Below are 22,626 nucleotides of genomic sequence, written 5' to 3'. Positions count from 1 at the left end.
AAGTAAAAATGTTTCCAGAGACTTTATGATCTCAATCACTATATATAAAAGATAAAATAGTACCAGCTAATGGGTGTAGTTTGCAGGTGCAGGTGGGTGTGGATTGACCTCGAGCTCTCAGTGAGGCTCCACTCCAAAAATATGGTTATTTCTAGTTTGAAAGTCCAAGATGGTGCCGACCAAAATGCCAAACTCGAGGCTTTAAAACAGCAGCTCACAAACAGGTTGGTGATGTCACTGCTGGTTTCAACTTGCCCTGACATTTTGTCTAATTTTCTGAATTTTGCCAGCTTTCTTTTAGCTGTCTGATTTCACCGAATAGAATTGTTCAACAACATAGCTTGTCTCTGAGCTCTATAGCTGCAACACTCTTAACTTAATCTGACCAAGTTTCATCTCAATTGTCATTGATGCTCCCTTCATTTTTATCACACATTTTCTTATGTATAAATACTTTAAATCTCGCAATACCTTTCCATTATGTTAAAACTTTATTACATGTAGGTGTTCACATCCTTTCAGATAGTTAAGTCTAAATATGCATTCCTAAATCACAGTGTGTCCTTATGTCTTGTGTCCTCTCTGTCTGGACGAGTTAGATATGAAAGTCCCTAAGCGTAGACACTACAGTGTACTGTTGGCTGGCACTTTATCTATAACCTGACCTTTGGTACTGCTTGGGGAGAGAAGGGAGTGTGTGTGGAATAAGAAAGGCTCCATTCTCATAATGGTGTGCAGATATATACTGTTCTTTATCCTTTTAGCTTTACATGCTGATTATTAAGTTTTCAATGTTTAAAATCTGGACTGCATGTTCTTTAACTGCAACTGATCAAGTTTTATTTGAAGAGTTTCTCTGACTGTTCTCTTCCACTTTGTTACATCTCCACAACATGCTAATAGCTCTCCCATAAATAAACACAGATGTACATTCTGTCCTCACTTGACGTCAGCAGAATAACAAAAGCAAACTGTGAAGCACACCCTTTGAAAAGGAGTGAATGCTCAAACCATTGTCACAGGGGCAAATTCTTTGGTGTATCAGCATCTTTGGAAGCCTGATGGCTAACACCTGTCCAAACAGATGAAATCAAATCAAATCACTCCCTCCAAGATTAACAGTCTCCACTTCTCTTTTCTTTTCTTTTTTAAAAAGCTAAGCAGCAGCGCAGTTAACAACATGTTCTTGTTTTACAAAGACAGGTCTCATGCCCCTTAGTCCAGCTGGTTGAGTGAATCACAGTTCAGGGTGAATTGAGTTTACCCCAAGAGGCAAGTGAGCTGTTCTGCCAGCCAACCAACTGAATTGTGGGTCAGTGTTTGAGGTTAAAGTAAGGGTTAAGGTAAATTTGGGGTTAGGGTTATTCTTAGCAAGTAATGGTTATGATTATGGTTAGTCGTGATTGCATTTGGGACAGTAATGAAAGTCTGTGTCGCGTATCCAAAATTGTTTCATTACCCCCTGCACTGACTGCATTAGTTAATCCAAAGAATTTGAGCTGTCTAATCCTAATTAAGCCAATTTCAATTAAAATATTGGACCTCTCATCTGCCTTTCATGCTCCATAGTGATAATGTATGTTTGAAATCCTAAACTTTTAACATTGCACTGCTGATTCCTACACTACGTTAATGCTGTTCTTCTGAAATGTATGGTGCTGTCTATGTAGTGACAGTTTTAGCGAATAGGTAAAGGTAAATAATAATAATAATAATAATAGTAATAAATGTTGAATAAATTTGATTTCTGTGAGTTTCTCATAATCTTATTGATGAATACTGGAGACCTCGTAAGAATTATTATTATGTTATTACGATAGAAGTGACCGGAAACGAGGGTGCCACTATGCGGAACTGTTTATCCTTCCGCATGTCTACACGGACAACAATGACGAACGGCAGTCGCCGCACTTCCTTTGCCCATGACGCCGGATCGAAGTTGTGACAGCTGATTGTCCATGTCAGTGTAAATCCACCGGGAGCCTCCAGACCCTCAGTGTTTGTGAGAGATTCAGAGGCGGACGCGCTGCGACAGTCTCCGGCTGCAGTTACAGACGGCGCCTTGAACAGAGGAGGCGGATTGATTATGGTGTAGCACGGAGAGCTAGCTCTGAGACAGCAGGTAAAATATACACAAAACAACACTGAGGTTACTGAGGCAACAGGCGAGCTAGCAGTGACCAGCAAGGACACTTTGACAAACAACCGACACTCGCCTCTCCGTCGACTGAGAGAAGCTGAGCCACCTGTGGGAGGAAAGACCCCTGAGCTGAGACCGGGTGTAAGCTCACAGACTCTATCTAGCTAGCTGTGATTAGCAGTGTTAGCGGTTTGTTATGACGGAGAGTTCTTGCCAGAGCAGAGCAGTGACGAGGCTCAGAAAAGTATCTACATGACTGCGAGTCCTAAGTGAGAGTGCTGTTAAATACCACAACAGGTCTTATGCCATCAGAGCTACACACACATTTGTGTTTGCGGAAGTTAACTGAAGTCAATTAAGTAGCTTAGTTGAGAGTTACAAAGATCATTTTGCAATCAGGCTACGCCCAGCAGCTGAACTCACTCCATATGCTGTGTTGTAAATAAGCATATATATTTATATAATCACATGGGTGCCTGTGAGGTTATATCAGGGACTGTATATCTGTGTAATTGCACAACAGGATCAATGTGTATGTTCTCTATTTGTCAGGCGGTGCATCATCCTTAGTGTTGGTATTTTCTCTGCCAGCTCTGTCGTCTGTCTTTGCTGCAGGACCCTCTCTCCCTGCAGCTCTGTGACTAACATCCAGGTAGTCTGTGTGTCAGCCAGCAATGCCAGGCTGCAGTGATTGACAGCCGAGGCAGGTGGGCTGTTGAGTCAGTGAGACACGGGTGTTACCTGATACCTTCCCCCTCTGCCTGTGCTGTGGCCCAACTCGAGCCCCTGCCGCGCTCAGACTGGACACGCACAGAGACACCAGTGAATAGCTCCTGTTGAGAGAGGGGGTAAAAGACTTCCTCGAGAAATTTCGAATGCTAATTTTATATATGCATTTGGAATAAATGCCAGACTGGCCACAATTAAATGGGCAGTTTTGGCTCAGGAGCAGCAGTGGTCCGATCCACTAATCGAAAGGTCAGTGGTTTGATCCCTTAGCCCTTACACTCCACAAATTCAAGTGGCCTTTGGCCAGACGCTGAACCCCAAATTAACCCTGATAGCTGTGGCTATATATAGAAGCACTATATGAATGAGTATGTGATTATGAAGCCCTTTGAGTGGTCACTGAGACTAGAATGCAGTCCATTTACCACAATGCACTAGAACCTCTCACTTCAACAAGTGAATGAAAGCAAAGACACAGATTCATCCATTAGCAACACTGCTTATCCTATTGAGGGTTGCGGGGGGGGTACACCCTGGACAGGTTGCCAGTCCAACATAGGGCTGAGACAACCAACTATTCCCACTCGTATTTACACCCATGGACAATTTAGAGTTGGCAATAATCTATCAATAAAGCTACATGTCTTTGGAATGTTGGAGAAAGTAAAGACAAAAGGTTTACATCTATGAACCTAACAATGTCATAACATAGATAACAGCTTCCTGCTGGAGCTGCATTGGGAACTGGGAAAGTTGGCAGGAGCATGGGGTTGAAGTACCTTATTGTTTTCCTGCTATTTTGCTGTTGCTTTGGATCAGTTGAATATTAATGAATTGATGTGGAAATGTCAGTTATTTCTATGAAGAATAGAGTTTTGACCTATAATTTATCTCTTAACACATGTCTGTTTGTTCTTCATATACCTTATCAATAGCTGCAGCCTGGACATATCACCAGTGTCTCACATAGATGACACATATAGTTGTATTCAACAGTTAAATCAAAATTTGCCAGTATTAGGTATTTTTTGGTCAAAGCGCAGGCTCTCTCACAACAAATCCATTTGTAGCTGCATTAATGAAACATATCTTTCTCCTCTTTTCTGCCATATGATACAATTAACTATGTACTCTGTATCTGATCTGTGTGATTGTCAGGCATTTGAGCAGCAGTGCAGTGCAGCAGCGTGGGGCAGACCGAGGCAGACCACAACAGTGTAGCCATGCTTACATTGGCCAGTAAACTGAAGAGGGAGGATGGAGGAAAGACTGGACGTGCCTCTGGAGCCTCCGACTCCACCCACAGAGTCTCGATCAGAGACCGCCTCCTTACCAAAGGTACACTATTCATTTCTTTATCCATACAATATCTTTACTTCTTATCCTCTGAAGGTCGCAGGGTTCTCGATTCAATCCCAGCTGTCTTAATATTTGAGGACAGACAGTGTTTTTTAACAATGTTATTCTACTAAACGTGGTTTATTCAAACTCTGACGCACAAAAGAACTTTGGCAGACATGAATTAATTTTGTATGAATTCTTCATGTTCCTCTTCCTCCATGGATGTTTGGGCTTTTCCTTCTATTTCAATGTCTTTGTTGCTTCCTTCCTTCTTCTTCATCCACCTGTTTCTCCCTGTCCCTATTAATAGCTTCATCTTATTGCCTTGAAACATGACTTCTTAGAGACCTGCCTGCTCTCTCCCTTAAATTTGAATGAGTTCTCAATTTTCTGTTTACATTTATCTCAGACTGTCTGTAATGTTCCAGGTTGGGTTTTATTTCTATAGTGTGTGCATTTACTTGCACGCTACCAGATTGCTTTGACCAGTTTGATTAAGGTTACAGCTTGATGCAAGAGTTTTATATAATTTAAAAGTCAAAGAATGTGAGTCAACAAGCGGCTTTGTTTTGTAAGAGAGTTAATGTCTAGATGGATGTTGTGGGAAACAGAAAACCACATAGCTTGTAATTATAAAACTAAATCTGCTCCGTATTAAGAATTGTATTAATGCATCTGTTTCCTGCTCTTACCAAGGGAGCTTGGTTATTTTGTCATCTTTGTCTTCTTTAACAAAACAAATCTTTCGGATCATTAGCTTTCAGAGAATTTAGATAGCAAAACGTGAAAAAGTAAAGTGTGTCCTACTGAGGCAAAGAAGTGCAGCGAACATTGTTTTGACGAGGTTTCACTGCTCAGAGACACTTGAATTAATTGATGATCTTTTAGAAGAATTTCGCAAGAACACTTGTTCTGATAAAAGCAAGTTGTTCTTGGGAAAACAGTAGCTTCGTAAAAACTCCCCACTAACTCCAAGGGACATGACTATGTTCTGACCTACATGTGAAATGGGATGAGTGGAAAGAAATATCCTTATTAAACCAGATGTTATTAAGACGACACGCTAGAACCACCACATAGATTGTCCAGAGAGGCTGAACCCACCCTATAGAGATAACTATTTTCTCATTGATTAAATATGTAGTTTGTGGCGTTTCCTCTTTTCCCCCCAGTTTTTTTTTTCCTGGAGAGACTAGGAGACCTAAGGCATTGAACCAGCAGCTCATGCAAATCAAAAGTGAAATATGTTGAGAAAGCTTAAACTTATACTTAAAACTTTACCCATGCACGCCCAACACCAGGTACACAACCCTCTCCTCAACTCCTCTAATCTGTTTTTCCTCCTGGAGATTTTTAAAACTTAATATTCGTTGCTCACATAGGAAATTTGCTGAGCAGGTATCATTACAGTGCCTCAAACTGTGACTATGTGCATTAGCATCTTTGATGTTGCCTCGGTTCCTCTCACGATCTTCGTTGTCATTTTCTCTCAACAGAAGTTGCAGAACTTGAAGCCAACCTCCCCAGTGAGTACACCACACACCTCTGTGCACTGCAGTAACTGAGTGGGTTGAGTCAGACTCCTTTTTTAGGATTTATTGTTCTGTCTCCTCCCTGTGCTTACATTAGCATTTATTCAGATCCACATCTTTATGAGTAAATACTTCTTAAAGTGTTACAGCTCACTAACAGAATTAATATACCAAACATTACTATAGTTCTCTGGTGCAGGTCATTTTTAATAGTTCTTAAAACTGCATAACAATAACATGAAGCTATTCAGCCTGAATCTGATTATCTTTAATATTAAATGTGAATATGTCCGTTTTTTTCAATTGTAATATTTAATAGTGTTTGTTGATAGAATGTTTAGCCTGTACACATCAAGTTATTTATTAAAGTATGGTCAGTGTAAATTATTGACTCATTCATTTTTGCTGTAGGAAATCGTCTTTAAAGCATAATTTCTCCAGTTTTTCATTTTTTATCCAGACCCACCAGCTCTGCTGCATTAATCTTGCTGTAATAAGATGGAAACGAGCCATAGTCTTTAATATTAAAAACACACACACGCTCCAGGGCTTTGATGAGTTTCATGCTTGTCAAAATTGTCATACCCATCCTGGGAAGGATTTGCTCCAACAAACTTCACTCTAAACTTTTATTTCAGTGCTGGCTCCTGTTTTTGAGAATTAACACCCCAGAATATCAGATCTTCATTAGTCAGTCATCAGGTTATTGTTATGCATGAGAGCAGAATCCATTATGATTGCTTTGGCTGCTTGGTTTTGTTTGTGGTCTAATGAGTTTGTCCTCTCAGGTCAGGACCATGGAAGCTGGTTTATGTAGGTTAAACTAGAAAGTAAGAAAGTTGACTGATTTGCTTGGGGAAAATGTTATATACAGAAAAAAGGCAATTCAACAGTGTTAATTTTCACAAAATTGGTAAATAAACTCTGTTGGTATTTAGTTACTATGAGGACTGTGGACACAAACAAGGGAGTTGCTCCTAGGTCACTGCCTAACATCCTCGCAGAACTGATACAAACAAATGGGTGAAGAAATATGTGAACAAGGGGGTGGAACTAGGAAAATACTCAGAAATCACCCCACAATGCTGAAACAGCCTGTAAAGATGTCTTTTGCTTTTCATACTCGCCATACATTTAGATGTCTGCCAATTCAGGCTGTGAACCCAGTGTGGGACGTCTATTTAAAACAAAAGCTGAGAAGATCCCGAGGATTGTTTTGGAATGGTGACGATCAGAAAAGGGAATTGAAAGTGCAAAGCAATGACCGATGTTATTTATATTTAGATATATAGGCTTTTCACCATCAAGAGGAGAAACATTAACACGTTTTATCAGCCCAAGTTATCATAAATGATCAATGATTTTAGTGGAGTGAGTCTGAAAAAATACAGATTAACTTAGACATGATAAGAGCACCATGAATGACGAGTTGAGTGTTACATGTGTATTTAACATGCAACCCACAGAAGATTATCTGATCATTCAGACTAAACTCTGTAGTGTTGTGTTAGATTTAATGTTTACATTCATAACATATTTAGAAAAAAAGAGAGCTTTTCATTGAAAAGAGCTGCTGTGATGTTTTGTTGAGTTCACACAAGTTTCTGCACATGAACTTAGATTAAAAAGTGACGTCTGGAGTGCAATGAATGTCCTCGGACACCAGGGGGGAATGTGGTGCCACAGGGACTCCCGCAGGCCTGTTTCATACATACAGTCTGTGCAGACTGTATGAACACAGTGTTAGTGAGAATGGAATGAAAATACAACATTGATTTAGGATTCCATTATTGGACATAAAAACATGTACTTATAATTAATGGCAGACTCTATTATAGGTGCTTTATCCTTTTGCTCTAACAATTGACACGCCCTCTCCATCTGTTCTGGTTCAGGTACATGCAAAGCCAGTTTCCCCGATGAAGACCAGCTGCATCATTTTCAGCTGGCCGTGTCTCCTGGTAAGAAAATGAACAAGAACACCATCTTTGCCTGTTTTTCCATGTTGTTTATTTAAATATGTGACAAGTTAAAAGTTACTCCTGTTACATGAGATGCAGAAAAACTAGGAACACTTGATGCCATTTTTAAACCGGCTAAAAATGGCTAATCACTCCTTTCACATTGCCAGTAGAGGAGTTGGCCTTTCTATTTTTTCCCCTGGTGAGTCATTGTCGACATCCTGAACGTTCCGGAAACTGAGGGGCTCTCTCCCTTTGCTGTCTTGTCGGTGTTGCATTTTGCATGATACAAAGAAAAAAATCACTATTGCTCGTTGGTTCCCTAAGAAGTACCTACCAGAAGGTACACAAACTTCATAGCTATTTACTTACCAAAGCCCAGAATCACTCAGAAAAAGTGAAGCTGGCAGCGTCTACACTGCCAAAATAAAGAGGAAGGAGAAATTAGCGTGTTCATTCTATCTCTGCCTATCAAAGCTGGAGCCAATAGAAACCTGTCAACTGCAGAGTCATTTGGCATGAATGCTGATTGTTGCCATTCCCATTGCAGACAAAAGCCAGATGTTTTTTTTTTGATCAGTGGACAAGTGGCCTGATTTGTTTGATACTTACAGTAAAAAAAAACAAATCATATATGTCCTTGTCCTGTGAATTTTGAATCTAAGAATGGAAACCAGAACATCTGAACGAATGTGTTAAGCCAGAAAACATAAGCTTTATCGTTTATCTCTATTTACCAGATTGAAAAAATCAAAATGAAAATTCACAACCAAATGTGATACACGTCTCTGAAGAGCCGCAGCCTGCTACATTCAACCAAATCCACTGCTTTCTCATTTTGCACAATCTTCCAGACAATATGTGGTCTTTTTCTGTGAGCGAATTATGGTGGGTCTAGAATATTGCGTGTATATGATGGAGTGGTAGACTGCAAATGTTAGCAATTTGTTCCTAAGCCTGTGTTTGTCCCATGAAGTATTCTACCCAAGCCTTCTCTGTATTTCTACATTTCCTCTGCACCGTCATTATTCCCTAAATCCAATCTGCTTGCTCAGCAGTGTTCCAAGCTAAGTGGGCTACCTGTCGAATATTGTACAAACCAAACACACTGGTGTGGAATTACCCAGGTCTCTGGAGGCTCTCTTACCTCGTGCTCCCTTCTCACTATCTGTCATACCCACACGTTCTCGTTGTGCTGAATCCCAATGTCACCTTCTCATTTCCCCTGTTTGTAAAATGTGACGATATATCTTCATCTCTTTTTTTGACAATGCTTTAAATTAAGCTGTGTGTGTGTGTGTGTGTGTGTGCGTGTGTGCGTGTGTGCGTGTGCGTGTGCGTGCGCGCGCGAGTGTGCGCGAGTGTGTGAAAGGAAGGAGCAAAGCTAGATGCTGGTAATTGGGTGCAGTTGAAACATGTAGAGAATATTTTCATGAATAACTTCGATGACGCCGGACCAGATATGTGCTGAGGAAAATTATGCCGAATCTTCTGCTTCTCTCAAAAGATCAACATTAAATGTTTGTAATTTTCAGTTTTATACTCTTTCTGCTTTTTAGACACAGTAAAGACAACAGCTTAGCCACATTATCTAAACCAATTAATAAAGTAATAATCATGTTAATCTTATAGTACAGACAACTGTGTGCACATGCAATTACGGCAAGCACAGTAAGGATGAATGTCCTATGTTAGTATGACAACACATGTAAATGATCATATTTCTCAAAATGATGGGAGGTTTTTGTTTGATATACTAACTGCTAATTTTAAACGATCACTTTATTTCTGCAGTTATTTTTATTGAATTACTTGAAACTTTTAATAGTTGCATTTTAAGGACTAAACATTTACAGTGCCTAATACTTGCTAATGTTCTAAAGATATATTTGTTGAGTTAAATTTGTTATGAGAGTTAGAATGCAGTAAGAACTTTCGGGCATACATTTTCGAGATGATGATGTGACACCTTGATAATTTGAGACAGCATCCGTTTGATCGGCCTCGTGTGCGAGCGCCGGTGCCTGTGATTCATCCCTCGCCCGGATTCTGGGACAGCTCACGAAGGCCTTTGTCGGCAAAATCTGCAGAGAAAAGCAAAGATCAGCAATTAGAGCAAAGGTTTGGTGTCATGTTCTTTCAGACCCGTTGATAAGGAGATTGAGTTCTCAGAGAAAGACTTGGTCAATTATTCAAAAGGCTGTGTCTACCGTTCCTCAACCACCACACACATCCATCTCCCCTTTTCATTACCTTTGACATGCTCTTTTCTCTTTTTGCAATTTCTTTTCTCCTTTGTTTACTCTCTTTCCTGCCCACGTTCAGTTTCCTCTCGAGTTAAAGTTGGGAAGGTGATGTCTGTTCATCGATCGTCATTGTTTGCTTAACACAAACACCATTCTACTGAAAATGTAGTGACAGATCCAGAGAAAATAATTTCGTTCTTGTGGGTAATCTCTATAATTCACGTACAGTAGAATTCTGTGAAAATACTGTTTCAATTTACTAAGACTTTTATCTGGTAACTACATTCCCTCGTATCTATTGCACAAATAAAGTATTCAAGTTAAGAAAAGTAGTAAGTAGTAGTTGTCTCATTTTTACTTTCCTGTGCTGCCAAAGTTTCTTTGCAAACAGCAGTTTATAAAGTAGACACTATCCACATAGAATCTTCAATTTCTACCACACAGATTGTAATTGTGGTGAGGCAGGAAAATAAAATTCAAAGGGAACTTGCCCCAGGATGCAGGTTGTCCAATATTCCTTATACTTGAACCAGTGTGCGACAAAATCATCTTGACATCAAGGCTTACAGAAGTGCTTCTTTCCATTATTTTTCCTCTTTCTTTAGTACAGCAACCAGGGAGCTTATCTCTAAACTCATGTCTGTCCTGTGGTTTCTTTATTTATTTGTAAGCAGGATTCACCAAAGTTGGTGGAGGGATGGCCAGTCCAAACTCTTACAGCTAGGCCAATCGTGTGTGTGTGTGTGTGTGTGTGTGTGTGTGTGTGTGTGTGTGTGTGTGAGAGAGTCTCTATGGGGGAAAGAGGCCATCACAGTATTTGTAATTAATGGCAAGCACCGGTTATTCAGTTTGTATGCTACTGTTTGTGCTTGCTTGAGAATTGTTGCACAGATAATCATGGTAAACAAAGGATTACGCCAACAGCAATAGTGAGAGGTGTTTTGCGATAAACAACCACAGCCTGTTATTTTGTTGGTTGGCGGCCAAGACGAGGCTGCACGCTCATCAGAAGTTCAACTCTGCAAAGTAGTGTACAGCTTCAAGTTACAGTCAGAATGTAGTAAACCTTTGTGGTTAGACAATATTTAATACTGAAGAAGCTCTGCTGCCTTATTTTATACTATATCATTTCTTGTGAAAATGTCTTCTGCTGTGGGAAAGGCATTGAGCTTTTAGTTTTCACCACAGTGACATGCACAGCATATTATATGATAGAATATTATACATGCAGACAAATGTGTGTTGAAGAGCAAATAAAACCAAATTTAAATTGAATTAAAATGATAAAAAAAGTAATGAAGTTCCCTATTGAACTACTTTCTTACTTCCATGATCACCTCATATTTTCATGATACACTGTTTGGCTGCTTGGTTTTTCTGATATTCAGTCTCCCTGGGTTGTGCTTGCACATGAGTCTTTCAAAGCTCTGTCACAAGCATGAACTATCTGTCAACACCAGTTAAGCCTTGTACCTGTCACTCTGCATCACTCTGCCTTCCTGCAGGGAAGTCTCAAATGAATCTACCAGTTAATCTAAATGAGGGTTATGTTTTTTATATGGGATTTCTTTGCCTCAGTCAGACAGTTGAGATCAAAAAGCTGTTGTGTTTGACGTCAGGGTCCTTAGAGTACGGCCTGTCTTGGTGAAGTTTGTTTGTAATAGGAAAGCTCCATTTAATCAGATGTATAGGTTAAAAAAGGTTTACCAATTCATTACATCTTTATTAATGATCTTGATTCTTAAAATCCTGAGATTGAGGATTTTATTATTTAAATGTTGTAATTTTAATAATTTACTATAATCATTTTTAATAATTTAATCATTAAATGTATACATCAGTGTTAAAGGTGTTAAAGTTTTAGGGATGGGAGTTGATTGTAAAAAGATGTGCCAGTGTTTACTTAATAAAAATCTGCTGTCCCTGTTGCTATTGTTATTATAACGTATATATTAACTGTCTGTTAATATGCTGCTCAGTTAGGAAGCAGAGAAGTGTCAAACATATGGTATCCCATTCAGGAAATTGCTGTGGTGCTTGTATGCTTGTAGCAAGTGAACAATAGAATAATAAAAGAATAGACGTGTTTGACGTCATTGTATTGCAATGAGCACTTTAAGAAAAGCACAGCAGAATCATAAAGGGAAATGATTATAAGCTTGGAGGTGAACAATTCCGATATTTTGATACTGGTTCTCAAATGGAACAGGTTCTTGAAGCCCGGCCTGATATGCATAGAGTGGTTACTTGTTGTAAGTGGTTCTGTTAGGGCTGTAGGATGGAAATCATGGAAACATTGACATCTAAGCAAAATTCACATCTACTGCAACTACGAGGTGCTGTGATGTACATGTTGCAGTACAAGCTGTGTTGTGCTTCTTTCCTCCTTTTGTGTACTTGTGTAGTTCTCACATTTTGGGATAACATTGTAGGTTTTCTTCTAAACAACTTCACAACCTGTCTATCTGTCATTTGAAAGTGACAGAATTTATTTGCATAAAGATTCAGGGTTTTGTGCGTGCGTGCGTGCGTGTGTGTGTCCAGTGTCTTCTGACAGTAAAGACAGATTGTTGCAGTGTAGTGACAACATGAATTATTTATGACCTCTGACTGCAGCTGTTAGTCAGTAGATGATCTTTGTCTTCCGCTTTTCTCTCCCTCATATAATTTGTTGTTTTGTCTCCTTTTGTCGTTTCGTCCTCTCTGTAATCATTATCCCCTGGTCTTGATGCTATTGCTGTTTCTGTCTTTCTTTCTTTTTTTCCGCTTGACATTTGTTTAAACATATATCTCTCTATTTCACACTCTGTCCCGCTCCCTCTTTCTCTTCTCATTTATTATACAGGAGAGACCGTTTGTGCGGTCTAATTAAATCGTACGTCTTTGTTACACTGAAGGGAATCAGGTGGGGTTTAGATCGCCCAATTACAAAGTCCTGAACTCAAACTTTTGTGCTTGAGTACTCCGAGGGGATGAGAAAGAGAGTGAAACATAATTTTTAAATGTGTGTGTTTGTGTTCTGTTATTGGGCATTATGAGATTTAAAGCTAGAATTAAAATAGGGCTATGTTTGGTCTACTGAACGTGGTGACACTGAAAGGTCACAATTCATGTATCTACTCCCTTGAGATCACGTTCAAGATGAAGGTTCGATTCATCCAGTTGATCCTCATTAATTCTCCTGGTACAGATTGATTGATTTCGGCTGAGCGAGTCGATCTCTGCTGACTTCTGTTACATTGAGTTCAGATGCAAGCCAGACCTTGATTTCAACGAGTCACTGTGCTGACGGCCTCTACACAAAGTGCTCCGTAAAAAATGACAATGATAATCAAGCATATTGCAAAAAATAAAAAATATGAAGATGTATATTTATATTCCCCCACTGATGTGTGGGGGAATATAACTGAAGTGAAAATCTGCTTAATCTGGGAAATTTGTCATAAAACACATAGTTGTGTCAACATTGCTGAAAACTCTTGTCCTCTGTCTTTCCTTGTCCATTTTCCTCCAGACGAAGGTTACTACCAAAGTGGAAGGTTTCAGTTTGAAATCAACGTTCCCGAAGCCTATAACATGGTGGTGAGTGGTCCACTGTGTTTTGTGTATGAATGTTTGATTGTGGTCATTTTTCTTCTGTCCTGTTGTTTTGTGTTTTAAGCAGTCTCTAAACAAAGTAGTATTGCCCGTCCACCTAGAGTTCTCTGTTCCAGGTTTATGAGCCTTCATGTTCACTACTCGGTGGGATGAGTGTCACAGATAAAAGCTGCATTGCTGTAAAACCTCACTCAGGAGAAGCTGTAATTGCCTCTTAAGCGCTGCTGTTATGAAACCATCTCACCACGATCTCCACTTATCTTTTCTGGATGAACTAAATGAGGTCAAAGCCGGTCGGTTTCACTCAGCTGTCAATCTGATTGACCCTACATCTCAAAATGTGGACGGGAACAGTGTTGTCTGCTTCATCATCAGGCTCAACAACTTGTCTCTTTTAAACGAATTTGAGCTAATCTGAGCTGACATTGATAAGTTGAGTTTCCTTTCTGTTTACTGATTTACCTTTAACAACCAGTCACTAATTTCAAAAAGCCCCTATTAGAATTCCAGACAGCATGAAACCAAACTGGGCTCATCACCCTCTACCCTGGAGACATAAATGATCAAAACCAGTGTAAGACTTAAGCCTGAGGATAAAAAGGATGAGTTTCACTTGTCGTCATCACCGAATAGTCGTCCTCAATGTCCCGATTCCGAAAATCCTTTTGTAAAGCCATTTTATCAAGGCTAAAAATATCAAGATATTATTTGAAGATGTGGCTCGCTGTACTGTCTGTAATGAGAGATGGTTCCTGCACACACAGCTTCACCTCTGCACGCAGGGTTTATCGTTCATTTCCTGGACAGAAGCCCTTCTAAAGACACTGTGAGTCACCATGATGAATTGAATGCCTACAATTCAGACAAAAGTAAAAGTGTGTTTAGTGTCATTGTTATATGACATTTTTCAAAAGAAATGTTACAAGTAGAATCTATTCAACCTGATCAGTCATTTTTAAACTCAGAAGCTTTAAGTAAGCGGAATATTGGTTGTCATATCTATTGAGAATTGCAGAGGGATCCTTTCCCCTTGACCCTAACAGTGCTGCAGTCTTTGGGTACATCTCAATTCCATTAAGTCTCTCCATGTTTTCCTCAATTTTCAATCTTACGTCTTATTCGTTCTCATTCAAGAGATCCAGAGATACATGGAATTATTTTTCTAGCCTTTTCTCTGACAAGTCATCTCAGGCGACGTGTGTATCTGATGATGACTATTTACACATAATGGCATTGAGCTGAATGTCCTCTACATGGCAATAGAGTGTGTGTCTTCACTCCTCAGACGTCCCTGCATTCTCCTTTGCTTTGGAACTGCCTGCAACATGGAGGAAAGGAAGGGTTTCCAGGTCCAGTGAGGATCAAGAAGCAATGAATGAACACATTTGGTCTCTAATAGCTAATGTGGTTCCAGACAAGGAGCATCTTAGAGACCATTGGAGTGGATGAAACATGTAGTGTAATTGGCAAAACATGGGGCAGCTGAAACCCCTCTTAAAACCGTGTCTGGTAAAGTTTGGACCAAATGGACATAGCAGAATTCAGCCCACATTAGACAACATCATTTCCTTCAAGACACAGTTCTCTCAGACAAAGGAATATTGTGGCAGCAGGTTTTAGAGACAGCTTCTCACAACTTAAGAGCACTTTAAGTTTATGTCAAGTGCTGTTTTGTTCATGAACACCATACTTGTACCTTATCACATGTATTTTGATGTCTAGTAGGGAATGGAATGTAGGGAGATTATCACATGTTAAGGTGACTTGTTTGATGATTGCAGACAATGATATTACAGCTTTTTGTTTTTTTGCTGCTATCTACTGGAGGTTGTCTTTTACAAGGAGGGAGATAGGTTAATCACCAGCTACTTTGAGTTTGTAGGTTTCGGTGGTACTGAGGTGTGAAGCCATGTAAAGCCTTTGGAAAGTGAACAATCTGACGAACATGGAAAATAGAATATCGTAAATGTGACCCTTTCTTCCTTGATTTTTTTAATGTGGTGTACTTGCCCCTTTTTTTCTCCATCTCTGATACAGCCCCTATGCAACTAGAGAATGGAGTTACTTAATCTCCATGATTACAGTCATTTTTTTAGCAGTCAGTGTGGCTTCTGTTAGCATGGAAAAGAAAATCTCTGCTCACCCCGATGTCATTCAAACAACCCTGTTGCAAAATGCAGAGATTCACTTAACACACAAGACCCTACAAATGCCATTTCAGCTGAGTCTTAAAAAAGCCCAATCATTTCTCTATCGAGGTATGAGAGGCTGATGTTAACAGACGTTAACGTTACAAATTATGAGCGTAGCAGTTCAAACATTCCAAACTAGACTTGACAGATTTCATCAATGTTTAATGAGGGGAGTCAGTAAGGACTTCCCATGAATGATCTTATGTTTGCTTTTTGCTATTTTAAAAGGGCTGTCTCAAATGTTTAAATAAAATTGGTACATAATGGGTTCTGCATTAAAAAAGCTTACAAACCAGCAGAATATCTTTATAGAGAGGCATCACAAAGTATTCAGATACTTGATTTCAGTGTTATAGTAGTAGGATTTCACTTCTCGTCACTGGAGAGGTGAAGGGCTCTGGATATTTCTGAACTGATTGTTTATCACTACATATGAATGAATTACTCAGTGATGACACTTTAATGCTGGCGTCTGATGAAGGGCTGGTGGTGAATGCTCAGCTTGTAAAGCAGTAATAAATACTGGTTATTTCTATTTGTTCATTTAAAAAAAATTGTTAACAATTGTCTTTCCCTCTTAGTTTGTCACATCTATTAATTCTAACATAAAGTAAAAATCTGGCACCAGCATGATTGCGTTCAATTTGTTCCCAGCCAGCGACAGAGGATGTATTTGCTGACATTTGATTGATGCAGCTAAACTCATGTTGATGTCAAATGTTTTTTCTTCACTGCACAACTGTTACTGCATTTTCATCCATGTTACTAGCAAAAAATAATATGATTTGTTTGCCATTTATTTAAACAGAATGGCTTTGTAGACTAATACAATTGATTGTTCTGTAAATGTTTGAAAAAACATAAATAAATACTGTTTTCTTTTTTTTTTCTTTCTTTTCTCTCTGTATTAACGTCCAGCCTCCTAAAGTGCGGTGTCTGACCAGAATATGGCATCCTAACATCACAGAGAATGGAGAGATCTGTTTGAGGTAATTATGCTTTTTACTCTTCGACATGACCAGTAGCTTCTTCTTCTTCTCTTCATCACAACTTGTTTATTTTTAATTTCTATGACGCTATTCTCCCTGCTGAGAAATTGATTGGATAAGTAAAAGATCGATGTGTTTGTGTGGTGAAGGTATTACACAGAAAGAAACACCTAAACCTTGTCGCCATTCTCAAAGATGATATCGGTTTGTTCCTGGTTTCACCAGCATTGATTTTGAAACTCATGACCTTTGACATTATCTTATATGCTTAGATATGCAGAAACACAGTGTAATGATGAGCTGCCACTAACTGTCTTAGAGGATATGAAAATATTGTAAATCGATGTGTTGTTTTTTTTCTACAGCTTACTGCGGGAACACTCTATTGATGGTACAGGCTGGGCCCCCACTAGAACATTAAAGGTAGTATTACATTTATTAGAGATTATGCACCTTTATTAAAAACACATTATTTTGTGAAACCCCTTGGTCATTTTTAAATGTGGGAATGTTACAAATGTATTAAAGTTTGGGGGGAGGGGAAGATTTTAGCTGAAAGATTTTAAGTCAAATGAATTGTCCATGTGAGGACAATCTGTATTTTAGTGTAATGTGTATGTTCTCAATGAGGGTTTGTTTTCTTTATGGCACCTACATCCATTCTGTTACCCAACAGATCTCCACATTTCATAGTTGGCCTACATTAAGGAAATACGTTATATGGTTTGTGTATGATTCATGTCTGTGCTCTACTGCTGTCTGATCTCCGTTTGCTTTTTAACCGTTTCCTATTTGGTGCCTTAAAATTTTAATTTTTAACCCATATAGTACCTTGTAACTTTTGTTATATATTGACATATTGATATATTAAAAAAAGATAATCCTGCAAGTGAATGCAGTTGCCTTTGGGATTGGAGGGAAAGGGTTTTTTCTTGATTTACTGCCAAGGCTGTGCTTTACATTATTGTCAGGATCTGTCTTTCCCTTGAGAGGTCTCTTCCTGCTTCAAAGGTTCGATAAATGTGTGTCAATAAGGGCCACTCCTCTCCTTTCTCTAATTTTTTTCTGTTTGCTTCAAGCATTGACATACTTCTTAATCTGCCTTCAGAGGAAGCCATTTTCTGTTGTTCTCGACAGAATGAAGAACATTTTCCACCTAATGGAAAATTGTCAAGCTATATGAATTTAGTTTTATTGCAGTGTCATCTTGACAAGTTCAGAGTCTTGCACATACTGTATATTACGCTCTGTGTGATAGTAATTACATGATACACAGAGAAGGAAACAAATATTTTGTCACATCTATTAATTCTAACATAAAGTAAAAATCCGGCACCAGCATGATTGCGTTCAATTTTTTCCCAGCCAGCGACAGAGGATGTATTTGCTGACATTTAATTGATGCAACTAAACTCATGTTGATGTCACATGTTTTTTCTTCACTGCACAACTGTTACTGCATTTTCATCCATGTTACTAGCAAAAAATAATATGATTTGTTTGCCATTTATTTAAACAGAATTGCTTTGTAGACTAATACAATTGATTGTTCTGTAAATGTTTGAAAAAATATAAATAAATACAGTTTTCTTTCTTCACTTGAGGGTTAAAAGGTTTCAAAGTTTGATCTTATTATAACCTCAGATTTTATGCAGCATTAATGCTGCAGTAATGATGAAAACTGAGGATTATTGGATTATGCATGAATGCATGTTGAGTTCAACTTTGTTCAACAGGCAAATGCATATCTTGTTGCTGACCAGTTGCGAGTTGACAAAGACGTCAAATAGAGGACGATTCAGCTTCTCTCTCAGACTGCTCCATTAAAGAGCAGCATTAAATTGAATATTTAAGGCTTTTCCCGTTTGAATTATTAACTTAGTTGAGTCACAAACAAAAAACGTGCTCAGACTCATGGCAAAGACACTCCTTCACATTACGGGTTTTGGTGAGAATCTGCTCAGATCAAACCAGAGGTGGTTGACTGATCAATAGTGGAAACATTATTTTAACAAGAGAGCGATCTCTTGATTAGCAGGTTTTTTATTTCGTTCTGTAGCATTGCCCACTAAAGAGAGGGCTGGAGAATACCTTTCCTTCTACTGCAACATGTGCTGCTCATGCAGCCATTGCAGTGATGTGTTGTGACAGGTATATTGATTGCATTTGTAGCCAAGGTGTGATTATCTTGTTTTTTTATGGTGAGATTTGAAGTGCAGAGGTTGTGTACATACAAAGTTATTCCCACACAGCCTTATATTTCATTTACCTTCTCCAGATGACTTTCATGGAATACTAAAATACATCTGACATTTCCTGCTACTGAAATGTACACAGTGTCAAATAATAAGTATTCTTCACGTACTGCTGTCTTTTGCTGATATTTGCTTTATCAGTTCTCATAGTTTTTAAACCATTCCTTTCCTGAAATGCACATAAATGTGTTTTCAGCCTCAGTTGTGTATTCTTGTTGTGAAAGCCTCTCTTCCCTGGCCTTGGCGCTATAAGAAAGCGCTGCAAGGAAAGAAGCTTTGCATACATTGTGAGTGCTTATCTTGGCATGCGTTTGTGTTCATTATAGCAATAAAAACCACTGAGCACATAGTCACGCTCAGGAAACGCTCTCCGGCATTGTATCTTTCATGTAATTGGCATGAATGCATCTGTGCAACGTTTCACTGCACACGTACATGAATTAAAGCCACTGTAACAACTCAGTATAAAAACTCAGATAGGCGTCAGCAGTGTTCAGCCAGCTACAGAATTAGGCCTGGAGATTCATTTATTAAAAGTGTATTCCACCCATTTTCATTTGATTTAAATCTATTTAAATTAACAAATGATAACTCAAATTGGTTCTCTAGAAGCTCTGGATGTCATTTGAATCACAACATTCTGGCTACTTAACTCCTCTGTCTCTGATTTCCAGCTGGAAGTCAGGGACAACATTGTTTCTTTTCGTACATAAATATACTAAAAGAGAAATAATCTGAAATAATTCATGTTTCAGATTTCAACCTACAGTGACCTTCTGTGTTGCTCAGAGAGATGTTGTTTTTGCAATTCTGCATTTTTGTGACCACCCATCTCTATCCCTCTCATACATTTTATTTGTCGTCTGTCACTGTTTACTTGATTGTAAGTGTGAATTTGTGCTTATGCGTGAGAGTGGTTGGGAATGGGTTCATGTGTCGTCGAGTGTCATTGCAAGTGCACAGAAATGTGTGAGAAAAAAGTAACTCCAAAAGCTGTGAGTCAGAAAGGATTGTTTTAGTTTTGAGTGGGTGATGCTGTCTCTGTTTGCTGGTCGCCACTCTTCTGTACTTTAACCCACACACACACACTGTCTCACATAAAATCCCATTACTTTAATGCCTCACAGGGAAATTTCATCACAATGCACAGTTTCACATTGGGATAGTTTATGGCACTAAATGCAGTAAAAAAACACAAAAAAAATCCCTGAAGGGATTTCTGTTGTATTGATGCTTTTACATTTTTGTTTTATCGCTACAGTCGAAAGAAATAAATCCATAAGGACAAGATGAAAATATGTTTTATTAGGTGAAAGGGATCTATTGGCAGAAATTTAATGTAGAATAATCCTCATGATGTTTTCACTAGTTTTCATCTAAATTGCATGAATTGCAGTTTTCTTTACCCCAGAAAAGGTCCTTTATATTTAAATACTTTATATTTACATTGAGGTCCTCTCTACGGAGGCTGCCATGTTTTTTACATTAGGCCAGACTGGACAAACTAAACACCTTTTGAGATTTTAGGACAACTGAACCACAGGTTCTCTTTCATGTTTGGAAGGAGAGGGTGAGGTGAGGGGTGTTCAGCTGCAACATGAAATTTCAACACTAGATATCACAATATTCTACACACTGTACCTTTAAGATAGAGAGGACCTACAATAATAATGATAGTAGCATAAAAAGTCCTGGGACATCAGTGCCATTTAAGTGGGTATTGTTGTTGTGTAGTGCTGAGGACTGAGGTGGGCCTGGACTCTCATGGGCAACAAAGTGACTGTAGGCCAAATATGGTCAAATCTTGTTGGTGGTTTTGACAGGCCGCAGGCAGGCTTGGGAGGGGGGTGTATGTCAAAAGCTGTGATTTACAAAGATATTCACAACCTTTGCTATGGCAGTCTCCAAATTATCGTGAGGTGCAATCCTAGAAATAATGAGTGAAACTGCTCAAACTGAGGTGTTCAGTGCTCAGTCAAGAGTCTGACTTGAAATAAGCCAATAAGACTTGAAACTGCAATTGGAAAAAATGGCAATTGTATCAGTCTACAATTAAATCTGCAGCACAAATACTCTATTTGTGTGTGTAATAAAGAATAATTCAACAGAATGCCTGAAAGCATTTACTTGAAATTGCCAACCAGCAAACCAGCTGAAAGTTTTTAGTAGCAGAGTGCAGTGAAATAAAGCTATTATATTATTCAAAACTCTATTATAGTCTGTCAGTGCTGTTCATAATTTAATTTTTCAAACTATTCCTTTAAGTAAATGGAGGAGGATAATGAAAGTGGTAAGCTACAGTGACAAAGATCATTGTGAGGCTTCCTTTGTTCTTCCCTGCACTGGGCTCTACAGCCTATAGCTATTGCCAGACCCAATATGGAGTCTCCTTGTGTATGTTACAGTGGTTCCTCAAAGAGTCCCACGACTGAGAGCAGATTCATGGATTGTATGCTGAGATACATTTTGAAATCCTCTTTTGTTTTGTGCTGTTGCTTTGTGGGGAATGTAGAAATTCAACAATTCCCATTAAGGTTATGGCAGAGGGATCTAGTTACTCCACATACAATCTGAGACACTGGAAAAGCTTTCACATTATTAAGTGGATATAGAGTTTTATACAGTGATGATTATAGTTGCTCTTTCTGTCTTCGGTCAGCCACTATTGCTTTATTTTAGCAGTGATTCACATTTCTAACTTAAGGTTGTGTACATATATGAACATCATGGAACAGTGTTCTCGGCTTCAGCTGTATTCATTTTATTGTCTGCATTCAGTTTGAGTGTTTCATTGACTTCAACTGAGCTCCCTTGTGACAACAGTGTATTATCAAATTTGTATTAGATTGTGTTTTGATGGAGATTTATATGATTGCTAGCATTTGAACATTAATTCTTTTTCATTTGCTTTTTCTAGGACGTTGTCTGGGGATTGAACTCCTTGTTTACTGTAAGTTCAGCTTTTCTGCCTCATTAACATGACTATGTTGTTGAAAACTCATTCAAACGCTGCTTAATGGACAGCACATACAGTTAGTAGCTTGTGCAAAATTGAGGAAAATGTAAAACTTAATGTTTCAAATTTTGATCATTGAATTACCCTTGAAGTTATAATCATCACATGAATCTGGAAAAGTTTTTGGTTTCAGACGGTTGATGAGAAAAAACAAGAACTTAAAAATGTCACCTTCGGCTTTAAGATATCATTTTTCACTATTGTATTGACATCATTGTATATAAAATCAAGCTAATAAATTGGCTAATCAATGATTGAAACAACAGTTAGTTGCAGCCTTTGAAAAATGTTGTTTATATGCAGACTTTTCCAGTTTGTAGTTTAAATTTGGAAACTCCACAGAGATAAGTTTCTTCAGTTCCTACCTGATTATCGAACCGACTGAAGTTGCTCTGAAGTTGCTCACAATGATATTAGGCCCAGCACAAATTAGGTTAACAGGGGCCATTTTGAATCTGCAGAGGAAAACCATAATTTCTGTCTTTGGACAAGTTTTTTTTTTTTTTTTTCATTATTTAGAACACTTTGTGGTGCAGAGCAGAGTTTGACTGAACTTAATAAAGAATTTAAATGTGATTTAGGCTTATGTCTGGAAAAAATCAACCATTGAGATGCTTATTTAAATTAA

The 22,626-nt window shown here is 38.6% G+C and overlaps 1 protein-coding gene across 6 annotated transcripts in view; it reads left to right on the top strand.

Annotated features, from left to right (window-relative positions):
- Positions 1–1,861: 1,861 nt before the first annotated feature.
- The window catches only part of ube2f (ubiquitin-conjugating enzyme E2F (putative)), a 32,916-nt gene continuing 12,151 nt past the window's right edge, over positions 1,862–22,626 (top strand). The window contains exons 1-8 of one of the 6 annotated variants that reach the window (XM_069532601.1): positions 1,862–2,122; positions 4,028–4,207; positions 5,707–5,736; positions 7,638–7,703; positions 13,464–13,531; positions 16,657–16,727; positions 17,093–17,150; positions 21,900–21,932. In XM_069532601.1, coding sequence (XP_069388702.1) covers positions 4,093–4,207; positions 5,707–5,736; positions 7,638–7,703; positions 13,464–13,531; positions 16,657–16,727; positions 17,093–17,150; positions 21,900–21,932 — 441 coding nt within the window. In that variant the 5' untranslated portion in view covers positions 1,862–2,122; positions 4,028–4,092. Of the gene's footprint in view, positions 2,282–2,772; positions 3,119–4,027; positions 4,208–5,706; positions 5,737–7,637; positions 7,704–13,463; positions 13,532–16,656; positions 16,728–17,092; positions 17,151–21,899; positions 21,933–22,626 lie in introns of those variants that run through there. The other 5 variants (XM_069532602.1, XM_069532603.1, XM_069532604.1 and 2 more) reach the window with 5 other exon arrangements.

The sequence above is a fragment of the Paralichthys olivaceus genome, chromosome 10 (assembly GCF_024713975.1).
Source record: "Paralichthys olivaceus isolate ysfri-2021 chromosome 10, ASM2471397v2, whole genome shotgun sequence".
In the NCBI taxonomy this organism is placed as follows: domain Eukaryota; kingdom Metazoa; phylum Chordata; class Actinopteri; order Pleuronectiformes; family Paralichthyidae; genus Paralichthys; species Paralichthys olivaceus.
This window is presented reverse-complemented; position numbering and strand designations above follow the sequence as displayed.